Below are 14,608 nucleotides of genomic sequence, written 5' to 3' on the forward strand. Positions count from 1 at the left end.
GCATTAAAGAATACTAAACTACTCTGTAAGCAGGATGGAACCTGTTTTACCAATTTCAATATTGGCTTTTTAAATTTCTGCAAGGAGGCAGAGGGAATGGGCCATGTCATCTTTGATATCTATGCCCCAGCTAATAGGTTTAATTCTCTTACTAGCAAGTGTCCAGTAATTCTTTTCAGGCACTGATATCTATTTTATCCAACCCTATCTATCAGTATTTTGAAGGAGGCAAGACAACCTTCCAAAGGCTGACTTCAATGTACCAACCTTATAATAGAGTATATTTAGAAAAACAAATAAAAACAATGATTCGATACGAAAAAAGTTACTTGTTTAGAACTTCCTTGCAGATGCCCAATTCTCTGATTAATGCAGCCATCTAACACCGCATATAATGCTTTTTTGTACCCACTTAAACTATGCTTAAAGATTATATTAAGGGTGATCATGTCTTATTAAGCATGAATGCTTTTAGGCCAGCCAGCAGCAGTCTATAATATAATAAAATGCAGATTTACTGCGCTGAAGCTTCCTTAAAGAAAGTCATTGGAACTTCAAGTCTCTGGGCTAATCTGGATGCTGACACCACAGCTGGAAACTGAGCTGAGCACGCACACACGTGCACACACATTAAAAAAAAAAATCCTAATTTTAAAGAAACTCCTATCACTGGTCCTGGCAAGGTACAGCCAGGAAACTTACAATAGTTGTGCAAAGTGACAGAATCTTGGTTTGACCAAAAATTAAATCCCTTCCCCCTCAAAGAACTATAGATTTTTAAATAAAAGTTATTTCAAATAAAGGCTGTGAATGCTTGTTTTAATACGTTACTTCATCAAGGTTCAACTTTATTTTAACATTCCCTAACACATACTATTTATACACTAGTTTTCTGTTTATACACTGGTTTTCTATGTATGATTTGCTTGCAAATCCAGGAAAGATTCTTTTTTTTTTTAAAAATATGAGAAGGCTGTTTAGTTTAGAGACAGGCATTTCAGAACTAGTTCTGCTTAAGCTTCCCCACAGAGTTCTATCAATGGACCTCAATTCACAGCCAATTGCGCAGATGTAAGAAACATCAGCATCTACTGGGGAGTAAAGCCCACTTGTCCCATTCTTTGTCTCTGCTCTAGCTGCTGATCTGTGAAATAAGACACTTTAATCTTCTTCACCGCCATTGGCCTAATAATTTGTGTCATGAAGAAAAATATCCATATATCCTCTAACTGGCAGGGTCCCACTCAGTCATTCATCCTCTATATCACGATATATAAATCCAAGAATTCACTTGTGCACATGAGATATGTGTTTCATTTTTCACCTGCTGTCACCTTAAAAGTATGTTAAAGCATAATAAAAAGAAAGAATTTTTTAATTGCAGCACAACAGAGATGAGGTATGGTCACCATCAGCACAAGTACTAAGGCAAGTAGAAGATATATTTATGCATTGTGGCAAAAGTATTGGACAAGCAATGCACATGGTACAATTTAGGCCAACCAAGCCCTCATTTAGGTCATACACATGCTATGATTCCTCTACTGTACTGAATACATTTTTCTACTGTGACTCAGCTTCCACTGGTCACTGCGGAAGCAACTACTACTTGTGGAAAAGCCAATTCATAATGGTGAGAACCAGCAATCATGAGCTAGGACACAGAAAATACACTTCAAAATAAAGAGCTTCCTCTGAGGCTTTACTCAGTGCTTCCTCTGTGTTTTATTACGGCTGCATTAATCACGATCACCAAGTACTACACACAGAAATCCAGGGTTTGATTCTCCCTCTGGAGGATATGAGTAGCTCCTACTGAACTCAAAATGGAGTTACTCATATTCTTCAGGGAGAGAACTGGACTCCAGGAAATTTAAGGGGAAGGGATCAGTGAGACAGAGAGGAAGAGGAAGAAAAAGGAAGTTAAAATAATTGTATCTCCCCCACCATTTTTACACAATGTTTTCCTTAAAGCTGCAAAGTAATAAATCCAAGACAACAACATACCTCAAGCATATTTCTTGCCTTCAGTTTGGAGTCTGTTTGTATTCCTTTCAGGTGTCAAGCACATTACTCATGTGGACACGCAAACATTCATGGCTAAACATAGCCAAGAATTATAGACATAGGCACTTATTGTCTTAGTCAGACTATAGTCCTAACTGTTGCATGCAGTTTTGTTGAAGCTGTGTTGGTTCCTGGATATTAGAGATAAGGTGGGTGAGGTAATATCTTGTATGGGATCAACTTCTGTTGGTGAAAGAGAGAAGCTTTCGAGCTGCACAGAGCTCTTCTTCATGTTCTGGCAGGCTCTGGCGCTGCTTTGAGCTGGTGGGTCCTGGATTGTATGAAGCTTGCGTCTGATGATGAGCTTGGAGAGTTGGGCGGTTGCTTACAGGTCAGAAGAGAGGGTTCAGGAAAGATTTCTTTCAGGATGTGGTCCCCATCAAATATGGTCTGTACTTGTTTAAGGATACCTCCTACTGGTTCCAGTGTGGGGTCAAAGGTCACAGCTAGGGAGTATGGTTGGAGGGAGGTTTATTATACCCTTAGTTGTCACCTACCAGCTCACCCATGCAAAGAACCCATACAAAGTATCATTAAATAGTTACAATCCATACTTGATGACAACCACTTCCTGACAGAAATCTTCCCTGAAACCCTTCTCTGGCTTTCAAACAACCCACCACCTCACCAAGCTCATCATCAGAAGCAAGCACCCCACAGACTAGGATTCAACTCAGAGCAGCACCAGACCCTGCCAGACCAACAGACGCGAAACCTGCAGACATGTCTCCATTGCTACAACAATCAACACCCCCAACAACACACCTTTCAGAATCCATGAGTCCTACACATGCCTATTACAGCATGTGATGTACTTCCTACAGCACACTAAATGTCCCAACAACAATTATGCAGGTGAAAGCAGACAATTACTATGCTCCTGAAATGAACTCATACAATGATAAAAGACAAAAACACTGCATCACTTGTGGGTGAACCCTTTTCACAAAGTGCTCACCCTATATCTGGGTGCTTATAACCCCCACCCCCACGACCGGAGAGATGTTAACTGGCCATTTCACCTTGAAAGGTCCTTTAAAATATGTGAACTACTTATGCTAAACAATCTGTTCCACCTCGTATGTAGTTGTGACACTGAGTACATTTCACAGGCTTGAAGAACAAGTCTGGAAGCTTGAAAGCTTGTCTCTCTGACCAACAGAAGGCAGTCCAACAAAAGATATTACCTCCTCCACCTTGTCTCTCTCTAGTCCTAATTACCATTTATTTCTCACCCAAATAGATATCACTATCACTCCCTCACATGTTAATTCTAGTATACTTTTATTCTTTCCTATACCTATGCAAAGGAGAAAATGCCACTCTAGGTAGCACTAGTACAATGTAAGGCCACTGAAAATTCCCAGTGGTAGCTTCAACTTAACTTTTGTTTACTTAGCATTGAATATAAAATTCCAAATGTCACGGTCATACAAAAAGTAACTGTAATTGCCCCCTGCTCAACAATATTCAATAATATTTTCCCAAGGAAAGAAGCAGATCCAATATCACACCAACTTGAAAAAAAAGGAAAATTAATGTAGGAACCACAGAACAAATTTAAACTTTTACTTCTGAAATAAATATCATAACTTTTCTGACAATGAACATTTCTAATTCAAAGGATGGGTTAAAAGATCCTAATTCTTTTAAAGTGGCCAAACTACAGCCTTAAATCTAGAAGGCTTTTAAGAGCAGATGCCTCAATCCCATCATTACAAAGACAAAATCCAACCAGCATTACATGTGTGTTCCAGGTACCTTGCCCTGATGGTCATGCTTCATTTCCCAACCTCTCGGCAGCTCCAGCTGTTTGTTAGCAAACATATTGAGGAAGCCCACCAAATCTCGATTATGCTGGTAACGCTCAAAATGGTGGGTGTCCCGCCGGACTTTGGTGATCATGTGCTTCAAACACGTGTTGTTTGTAAACATGCGGTAGGCACTCTGAAAAATTCATAGTAAAATAATTTCAGGAAAGGACACAAGAAGTTAAACATCTACATAGACAGACAACAGTTGGATGAGTGTCCTACGTTCCAATGAGTGGATAATAACTTGAACCCCAAAGCACTTAAGCCTGAGTTCAGTGGGCACTGGTCCTTGCCCAGGAGCAGTCTCACTTGAATTCAACAGGACTGCTCACATGTTTAAAGTTATGCATGTTCTTTAGTGATTTGCTGAACTGGGGCCCTGACAATTAGATAAATAGTCAGCAATATGGAAGAATGGACATTAAAGAGAGAATAGCAGAATGGGAAGCAGTTATTAAATAAACATTTCCCAATATATTTGTTCATAAATGTTCTATTCTTGCAGGCTTTTCCAAAGTATCTATATTTTAATCAAACAAAAGTATTTAGCTCTTTTTCCCTGCAAAGGCAGCCTTCCTAATGTAAATTTATGGCCTGCAGCTCTAATAAACTTTGAAGGAAACTGTTTCCAGCTGAACAATAATAGCAGAAGAAAAGCCATGAAGTCTTCATTGCCTGACTCTATTCACCCAATGAGGTGCAAACTATATTTTCCAGCATTCCACTTCACTGATGTTGGTATAGTTATGACTGCTTCTTCTAGCAGTAAAATTGGCCTAAATTGCAGAGACTTCACAATGCCTTCTTAAGCATTCTCTTAAGGGTAATATATATAGAATAATGTAGCCATTGTACCTGGCAACAAAACTGAAAGTGTATTATAGTATGGCACTATATTCTTTTATGGAAAGTCACCAGGGATTGACATTAACATTGTTTTGACCTACTTGGATTCTAAAAGGACACTTGGCGTGTTTGATTGTAGCTCTACATAAACAAAAAGAATGAAAGTCACAGAAATACACATGCCTTTTTTTCATCAAACAAAAATGGACCCCTGCCTTATGAATTAAAGATGCAGCTATGCAGGCTAGATTCCATGCAGCTGATTGGAACGATACACACACCATACGATTAAAACTAACACTGCCCAGTAGTTTTAAAGCCACTGAATTATTAACAGGAGTACTTGCAACAGTGAAGTATTCATTACATTATTTCTATTTATAACATGCAAGGAAAAAATACTGAACAGAAAAACCTATGTAGGAAAGAGACTATTGGAGAATAAATAGGGAAAACTTTAAATCAAATATGGGGGAAAACAACACAAGAGGCCTCTTTTATTCAATGATTTCTAATGTACTTTCATATAAAATAGGTGAGTATGAATATGCTCTACTTAAATCCTCAAAATAATGTAACTTGAATAGTGCACACAACCGGCCATCTGCAGGGGTGTATTTAACCCTTCATAGGTGGATCACCTGTTGCAAGAAGCACATTAGTTATGTTTTGCAACATAAGACTGGGCAAACAGATAAGCCAAAAGTAAAAACTAAAGCACTGTAATGCCTCTAAGGGCAGTTTGTATATCACACCCAGCTCCAAAAGAACACACATCCAGCTCCAAAAGAACGCACTAAAGCAGTAGGATTTCCTACATCTGCCTGAATACACTTACCAGTCATGTCTGTAGATTGTAAGCTGTTCAGGGCACAGATTTATTTGTTTGGCACCTTCCCTCTATTGTATAATGCCATATACACTTACAATGCTGTATACGGTAGAAGCCATTACAAAGTTAATATTTACCACCATTACTGGAGTGATATCTGATAATGCAGAGATTCACTGTGTGTAAAGTAGACAATAACTGAAGCATCTCAAATAACATGTTGGTAAATGGGTAAATACTGGTTCTTTAACAGTTATCACTGTAAATAAACAAATAAAATAAATAAAATACCAAAACAAACAAACAAAAAAAGATTCACCATTGCATCACTCTAGTTTTCTGCACATCTAATGTAATGCAGTGGTGAACCAGACCCATAACAAATAAACGCTGCAGTTCCGCAGCACAGATGAAGTCGAAAACCTTGACTTGACTTAACAGCTGGTATACTGCCAATTTTCCAGTGTTTTCATGGATATGCACAGTTTGAATAGTAAAGTAATAAATGCCCCATACTGAGTAGCTCATCACATAGTTTCCTTTTTCATATCTTAGCCTCAAAATATTGAGTAAGATTTTTGTATATAAGAAAAATACAGAGACCACAGATGTGCCCATATTTATCAACATATATTTATGAAATTGCATGTCGGTATACACTGTACTCACAGGGTTAGAATGCAGCACTGTAAAGAACTCTGGACTGATAAGGAATTTCACCGGAGGAGACTGCAGCAATAAAGTAAGCCTGGATCTGGAGGTAGAGTGAGGCAGAACATTCTCCCTTCGGAAATCTAACAATGAAGTGAGTGACAAAGGTTTCCAGTAATAACTTTTAACAAAACCTCACTGCAAACAATGACACTGATTTGCATTATACACTCATGATAATTCCTTGATGGACATTTCTCTCTGGTTCTTAAAACAGTCTCTACATAAGTGTACCTCAAATAATCCTAATTTATCAATGCATGTTTGCTGAAGATATCAGAGGTTTCCAGGGTAACAGTGCAGTAATAGTTTTTAATGTTTTCTGATGTAAGATATACAGAAGTGCCGCTCTTACAAATCAGTATTTACCCACAGTCACCACACAATGGTACTTGGGATACAAGAGCCATATTCCTACAAATGGAAAAGGCGGCAACTGTGGTGTGTCAGATACCATTGTGCTGTAACTGCAGACAAATACTGATTGTTTTTAATGCCAACCAACGTGAATACGTAGCTCATGAAAGCTTATGCTCTAATAAACTGGTTAGTCTCTAAGGTGCCACAAGTACTCCTTTTCTTTTTATAAAATTAATGTAATTTGTTATATGTTCCACTTCTCCTACTACAAGATAGCCAGCAATGAAGCACTGATCCGTTGTACAGTATTTAACCAAAATGCTCACACAATGGAGGAAAGAAAAAGTTGGGTACGGAAATCGATTTCAGTTCCATGTTTCCAGATGGATATGATAAACATTTGGGTGTCCCTTGAGCAGCCGCTTTTGCTTATTGATTTCTCACAAATATCATGAACCGGAGAGGATCCATGGATATCATCTGTTATATTCTTTCAACTAGAAAGGGCAACTAGTAAGCCTCTTTTAAAACAAACAGGAGATTTGGATACAGATTTTAAAGTAGATGGGAGATTGTAAACATAGATTGGGATCATGATCGTACCCAGGTCCACCAAAAATCATGCCATCTTCCATCCTTCACAAGCCCATTCTTTTATGTGTGTGACAATATGCACAGGGTCATCCTTCCTCACTAATTCTGGGAAGTCCAGCCACCCGTAAATGACAAATGAGCTCCGTTAGGAAGAACACTATACTTTAAAAAACTAGAGTATATAACTTAATAGAGGAGACAGGAAGAGGGAAAGGACAGGTGTTAAGTGGGAATAAAAGCTGAGGGAAGAACAGGGACTTCGAAGGGGGGGGTGATCGGAGAGAGACAAAAGAAGGAAGGAAAAGAAACGCAAATGGAGAAAGATAGGGAACATAATAAAGGAGGGGAGAGTGGGAAACAAAGGTACTATCTGAAACAAATATGGAGAAAAATATGTCAGGCATTGAAGGAGTTCTGAAAAATGGAAGAGAAGAGAGATGAATAAGAGGAGAAAAAGATTCTTAGAGCTACTGCTCATGCAGTATTTCCCTCAATTCCTCCCACTGTATGTCCATCATAGGGACGCTGCCTTATTCTCAGATGACATTCTCATCACTTCTTTTGTGAAAGTCAGTAGTAGAACATCTAATTAGCTTCTTGGCACCTCCAGCAGTCCCTGTGCCCCTCCCCCCATTGCCAATAATGAAATTATGCACTGAGAAAGACCCTGACTTTTGGCTTCAAGGGGTTAACTTTAACAATGGAAAAACAATGGAAAAACCTCAAAATTTCAGACTTGAAATTGCCTGACAAAATGGAGGATTCAGGTTACTTCTCAGATATATAATTCTGCTGGTTTAATTCATTCAAACTCTAAGCTCATCTTCCCTGACATTAGCAACAGAAGCAACACTGATAATAGCTCAGAAGTCAAGAGAAGAAGGGGAATTCATATTAACAGAGTGAAAGGAATTACTACAGAATAGCCTGCTGTTCTCTCTATGCCACCAATAATAATACTAATCACTAAAAAAGTTGACAGCTGCAGAACATTTTTATGCAAATGGCCTACATTAGCCATTTACATAGCTTCCTAACGTGAGAGAGTAAAGAAGCTGAAAAACACACACACACACACACACAATTCTTCAACATGCTGATTGAATAAGTCCTAATAAGCCGAGCCATCGCCTGCAGAAACAGGACAGTAAATGATAGTAAACGGTGATCCAGTTCTATGCAGACAGAAAATAGGGTTCTCCTTATCTTGCTCTCGCTAAATGGCTGATTGGCTGAACTCTCCATTGATCGACATCAGTTTTATTTTTACCTGCATTAGAATGATGGAAGTCAGTATCCTCTCCAGCTCCATCAATGGCATGTGGGTGCTCTTCAGGCCTATCATTAGTCATCGTTCGACGAATACTCTGATATCTAGAATTACAAGACTGGATTTACATACACTACAGGGTGAATATACCCTACATCTGGCGCTAGGAAACTTCAACTACTGAAGCTTGTTTCATTTGCTTTTTCTCCCGTGCAGCCTAAAATCTACTGATGTCTGATTATTCATAGCCTTCTGTGGCCTGAATTTTTGTGGTTCCTTACCCATTGTTTTTGGCCAGGTTGCCATTGAACATTAATGGAACACAGATTATAGTAGCCTGCATCCAGATTCAGGGGGACATTCAGAAGAACCACACTTAAGATACACTAGTCTACAAAAGACGGCGCAGAGCTACTCATGGTAGCAGCTGGGACCTAGTCCTCATGCCAAGCACACTTTTGGTACTATAAACTTAATAATCACGGACAACAACAATTCTTACCGGCGATTCAGCTGCTCCATTTGCTGTATAGAATTTGACCTCTGGAGGATCTGTGGGGCTGGAGGAGCTGTGGGTCGCTGCCATGTTGTTGTTCTGTTTACATGATCCACGTAGAATATCCTCCCATGGCTGTCGATTCGGGCCTCCCAGTCTGAACAGCAATAAATCGTCATGAGGTATGATTTTTCTTTAAATTTTGCTGCTTTTTAAACTATACCTATTGTCCTGAGTTTCTATTTCTCTTCTACAAGATTCCTTCAATCCAGCACTTTTTGATTGCCCTCTGTCTACATGACTCATAGCTAAAACCCCAGGCTTCTCTCAGATGTTATTCCACAAATCAGCCTCCCACTGTCCTGAGTTTTTACAGAATTCACATGTAATATGGATTATCCAATATGTGCTGATGCTCCACTGACTAGGGAGTGTGTGACCCTCGGCAGAATCTGTGTGTTCACACCCTATGCACTAGTGCAATGATGTTTTGTACAAAATATGCCTTGTGAGGTATCATTTGAAAACTACCACCACACTGGTCAATAATATCATTGTAAAATATATGTGACAATGCTGTATGTGAAATTATGGATACTCATTGATATTATGCTTTAAAGTCTGTGACTAAAAGGTGTTTAAACCAAGCATGCAAGGTGGAATGGATTAACAGGTTTTGTCCAGAAAAAAGGAAAGAGGGTGTGGCCAAATTCAGTGGGCTATTTATTTGTATTGTAGGTGGCAGCAGGAAGAGATAATTTGCACTTTAGCAATCACCAGCAGAGGAGGAACCAGCATAGAGCCTTATCTTCCAGAACCCATGGCTCGTTTACTGAGCATGAACTAATTAACTTTATTTGGGGATAGCCTTCAGAAGAATACATTTCAGAGGGTCACTGGACTATATGAAAGGGGAAGCAACCATCTAAATTATCCTTCACCATAAGGAGACAAAGAAACCAAGTGATTTGACCTCTGTGAGGGGTCCTAGCCAGGCCAGTCAGTAAAAATTTGGAAAGAAGACTGTGGGTGAAAGAAAGACCTTCTTGAACAAAGACTATCTTGCTCGGTGAGTGTTTTCACTTTTATTTGCTTGCGTCCTTTAATTTTAACTCAGTATCACTTAACCTGTGCTCTTCTGTGCATACATTTGTTTTACTTTTAAACTTAATGAACCCAGCACTGTGTTTGAACTGAAGTGATAGTTAACTCTGATTAAAGTAATAAGCTGTACTTTTGTCTCTTTAAAGAAGCAATAAACCTTACTGCTTCCTTAAGTGTTCCAGAGGAGGGCTGGATGCTTCCCGGCAGCCAGACAGTTTTGGGAAATTCAGGACTGGGGTGTATGTTGGTGTCACCCTGCAAGTAGTAACCACAGGTTGTGTTGTAGGCAGGCTACTGGGGTCAGAGTGCTGAACCAAGGCTTCACAGCACCCAGACACAAGGGAACTGCATGCTTGTCTGCTGGTGCCCTGGATGTGAGCTACAGCAACAGAACATTTAAGGCACTCAGGATTACAGGGCAGACAGTGACACAACCTCTCAGTGGGTTTGTACCCCAAAACATTACAGAGTGTGAATCCCAAATTAAACAATTCAAGATATTTGGGTTCACTCACTTCATCTGCAGTATGCTGTGATGCAGTCATTGAAGTTTACGGCAGGTCAGAAGGCCAGGTCAAGTTCCATGCACCAAATGAGCTCCATTTAAGCCCGAATATATAGATTTAAGCAGAACTTCAGGGCTTGTCTACACTACCTATCAGATCAGTGGGCAGCGATCGATCCAGCAGGAGGGGATTTATCAGACGCGATAAATCAACAGCTGAGCGCTCTCTCGTCAACTCCGGTACTCCACCAGAACGAGGAGCACAAGCGGAGTCGACAGGAGAGCGTCGGCTGTCGACTTACCGCAGTGAAGACACTGCGATAAGTAGATCTAAGTACATCAACTTCAGCTACGCTATTCACATAGCTGAAGTTGCTTATCTTAGATCGACCCAGTACAGTAGTGTAGACAAGCCCTGAATTGCACCTTTATAGAACAGAGGTGACCTTTGTAAATCTTAACTAGTTGTTTTGATTTTGATACCTAGTGGTCGGTTTTTTCAGCTGTCAAAAATAGGCAGATTAGTTAATGATACATAATGTGTATTTCATTGTGATAAATTACTCTTTAGAGAGGAAAGATTATATTAAATGCTCTTCCAGTGCTGCAGTGTATTACTATGATAAATGAAAAACCACAATCAGCTAAGCATCCCTTAGCAGAATTCACACACACAGTAGAGTACTAACAAGAGACTGTGGAAAACAACCAGGCACATTCGTAGGGAAAGCAACAAATAAATGGAAGGAGACAACCTTAATTACTTGCATAGAAGCTTGTTTACCTCTCAGGATATTTCAGAGTATATAGAGATTTTATATTCAGGTGAAAAAGGCCTTTCTAGAGGGAAATTTGCCTCTATTTAGCACATATATTCTCCACTCCTTTCTTCAAATCAAGTTGCAGCTGAACAGTGTTGTGCTAAGAGTGTTAAAATCCCATTCCGGAAAAGCACTTGTGAATATGATTAACTTTAAGTATGTAACTAGTCTATTTTCTTCAAGTTAAGCACAGGCTTAACTGCTGCGATGCACTGAGACTGCAAAGTCATTACTGAGGCAACCATTCAGATTACTGCCTCCTTCTATCAATTAAACTGGATGCAAACGTGCTTACAAAAATATATTTTTAAAACAAAAGCTTGGAAGTACAGTGAATTTGCATAGTTTCTATGCAGTTAATCAAGGTTTTAGAATACCAGGTCATCTGTTTTTTGCTTTCCCTATTAATACAGTGAGTAATTTGTAAAATCAGCATATGGTATATGTATATTGCATAAATAATATATATTTTTCTAATTTTTGATCATCATCTATATGGCAACTGGAATAACTATTTTTCTTCTGTCTCAGCTTGAAGCAACACCACCAAGAACGTATCCCAAAGCACCTTGAGACTGTGGTACGCTGCCCACAACCTTTGACTGAATAAGCATGTTCCATTACAGTGAGTGTTGCTCCAGATAACATCACAATATTAATAATGTAACATTCAAGCACATTTGCAGACAGAAAAACTGAATCCAGATGGCATTTAGTGTTTTTTTCTGGTTTAAGTTTTATTCATAGCAGCACATGGATAATCTGTATATACCCTTGCACTGTGCCTTGATTTTTTTTTCCTCTAAATATTTATAGAAGTATAGAGGCAGGGAGGAGGGAGGGAATATCAAGGCTCAGTATTCGGTACAAACACACACACACCCTCCTAGTAAATGACAGTGTTGCAATATTATATTGCAAAACAAAATGTAAATATTATGAGATTTTTTTTGAAAGGTAACAATTATAGCAGACACAGCTTATGAGAAAAATAAGCAGTTTGTATATACATCACTGCAGTATAAAAGCCACCTCTCAAATGTTTCTAATTTATTATATCTTGACTTGATCTCATCTAAATATTTCCTGTAAATGTCCTGTATCTTGTCAGTGAGAAAAGTGATGAAAATGCCAAAAATACTTATCTCCCCCAGGCAGGACTCTGAAAAGAGATACTGTGTTATGAGAAATTTTAAATTAAGGTGTAGGGTGCTAACATTCTCTTTGGCTGACCTGGTAGTTGGGGATTTTTGAATGACAACACTATCATGACCATTTGTTGTAACAGAATCAAACTGTAGCAAGAGGATAATGGGCTTCATACAGTACTCCTCTGAGGTGTCTCGTTACTAATGCCAACACAATCCTATTCCATATGGCAAGATTAATATCTTACTTTTTATTAAATTAAATGGGGAAAAATCCTGATCCCATTAAAGTCAAAGGGAGTTTCTTTTCTGCTGTTTGACATCAGTCTTCAAAACCACCTGCCTACTCTCACCACCCCTTGGGAAACAAAGAATAAGTAGTCAGGGCTGATATAGGTTAGTGATTGTCTACGAAGGTGATGTTGGTAATTGGCCTCCATATTTGGGGTGGGGAGGGAGTGGGGGTAAACAATGTTTCCCCACTAGCAGTGTACAGGTAGATGATATAATCCTTCCCCTTCAAATATTTAATACTGACTGGGTTATCACTGGGCCAGGGTTATTCATGTGCATTAGTCAAGTAATTGAAAGCAACGTGCTAGCCACATCTACAATATTGAGTAACGATTTCTAAGCCAATTTAGAGGCATCCAATAGTTAAAATAAACCGAGATATTAAACTATGTCCAGAGTGTCTTCATGTCCTCCACAAAACAAAAACAATTAAAATAACAACTGTTTAATTTCTTTTCACAACTAATTGTATCACCATTCCACTAATGATCGCTCTTTGGATCCATCAGCAATGAGAACATTAGCGCCCTACACCTACTGCATCCCGTGAATAATAAATATATCCCATGACACAACAGCTGAAAGCAGGAAGGCTAAAGCTTCAAGTTCTCGCTTTCCAACTGATCCTAGAACTCCAGTTAGCACTGTGTGTCGTGGAGTTACGTTATTTCAGTGTAAATCTCCACCAGCTTTGAAGTACTCCACAGCTTCCAGAGTCCTTGGATATCTTTGCTTCCTAGCCCTTACCACAGCACATCACCCCACATCACCACTCATCTGGATCACAAGTTGAAAAGGCAGTTTCTTTCCCCCATACCTCTCTACCAATTTCATTTAGTGGACGACCACAAGAGGTTTAATCAGCATAGCACATTGTGGTACTTCCTAAACCGAACAGTCTCTCTTACAAAACATTTCATAGCCTTGTTCCCCACATAGAACTCCTCTGCTGAGCTTCGTTCTCGTTGAATTACAGGGCCATATTACTCCTAGAGTAGCTCATATCCTGAACATTTTGATTAAAGTAAAACAGAATCTCACTTGGTGGCAGAGCCTCATCCACTCTCTGATATCGGCTAGCATCCTGACGTACTGAAGGTAGAGACCTCAAAGTCTGGTGGCCATTGGCTTGGGAACCTAGAAATAAACAGAGAAGACATTCTGCTATTTTTTCATTCAGTGCTAAGAAGCTGTTGAGTGACCTCTGAATTGAGCGGCACAGTGAACTTGGATTCCGTCTGTAATTTCAAGTCTCAGAGGGGGCACCAACTCACATCTGGCCCCTCAGACAGCATGCAGACCACATGGAACCACTGCGGAAACCCAATTTAAATACAGTAACTGCTGCTTTAAGATCTTAAGGCCAAGTTCTATATTGGGGTTCATGGCTGCAACTCCACTGATTTCAGTAGAATCATGCAAATTTACACTACAAGGGAATTTGGCTCTTAGTGTCTGGATAGTAGGACAACAGAGGTCTGTTGAACATACTTTAACAAGATCTCCCACAAAAATAATTTCTCTTAGTCACGTAAGCAAGGGGTGAGGGCTGCTCAGTGAGAGAAGGGATAAAGGATTCTACTTATTGGTTTGTTCCCTTAAATGGGGGGAGAGAATGCCATTTGTCAAGATTTCTTATATTACTAATTGACAGGTTTCAGAGTAGCAGCCGTGTTAGTCTGTATCTGCAAAAAAGAAAAGGAGTACTTGTGGCACCTTAGAGACTAACCAATTTATTTGAGCATA

General features: G+C 39.3%; 1 protein-coding gene across 6 annotated transcripts in view; it reads right to left on the reverse strand.

Moving 5' to 3' along the window:
* Window positions 1-14,608, reverse strand: part of HECW2 (HECT, C2 and WW domain containing E3 ubiquitin protein ligase 2) — a 265,113-nt gene that overhangs the window by 58,898 nt on the left and 191,607 nt on the right. For all 6 annotated transcript variants that reach the window (XM_073306249.1, XM_073306251.1, XM_073306250.1 and 3 more), the window contains 5 exons: window positions 13,904-13,999; window positions 8,997-9,147; window positions 8,495-8,598; window positions 6,229-6,353; window positions 3,829-4,014 (listed from right to left, as the gene is read on the reverse strand). In XM_073306249.1, the coding sequence (XP_073162350.1) occupies window positions 3,829-4,014; window positions 6,229-6,353; window positions 8,495-8,598; window positions 8,997-9,147; window positions 13,904-13,999 (662 nt within the window). The remainder of the gene's footprint in view (window positions 1-3,828; window positions 4,015-6,228; window positions 6,354-8,494; window positions 8,599-8,996; window positions 9,148-13,903; window positions 14,000-14,608) is intronic.

This window comes from Lepidochelys kempii, chromosome 11, assembly GCF_965140265.1.
Source record: "Lepidochelys kempii isolate rLepKem1 chromosome 11, rLepKem1.hap2, whole genome shotgun sequence".
Lineage (NCBI taxonomy): Eukaryota > Metazoa > Chordata > Testudines > Cheloniidae > Lepidochelys > Lepidochelys kempii.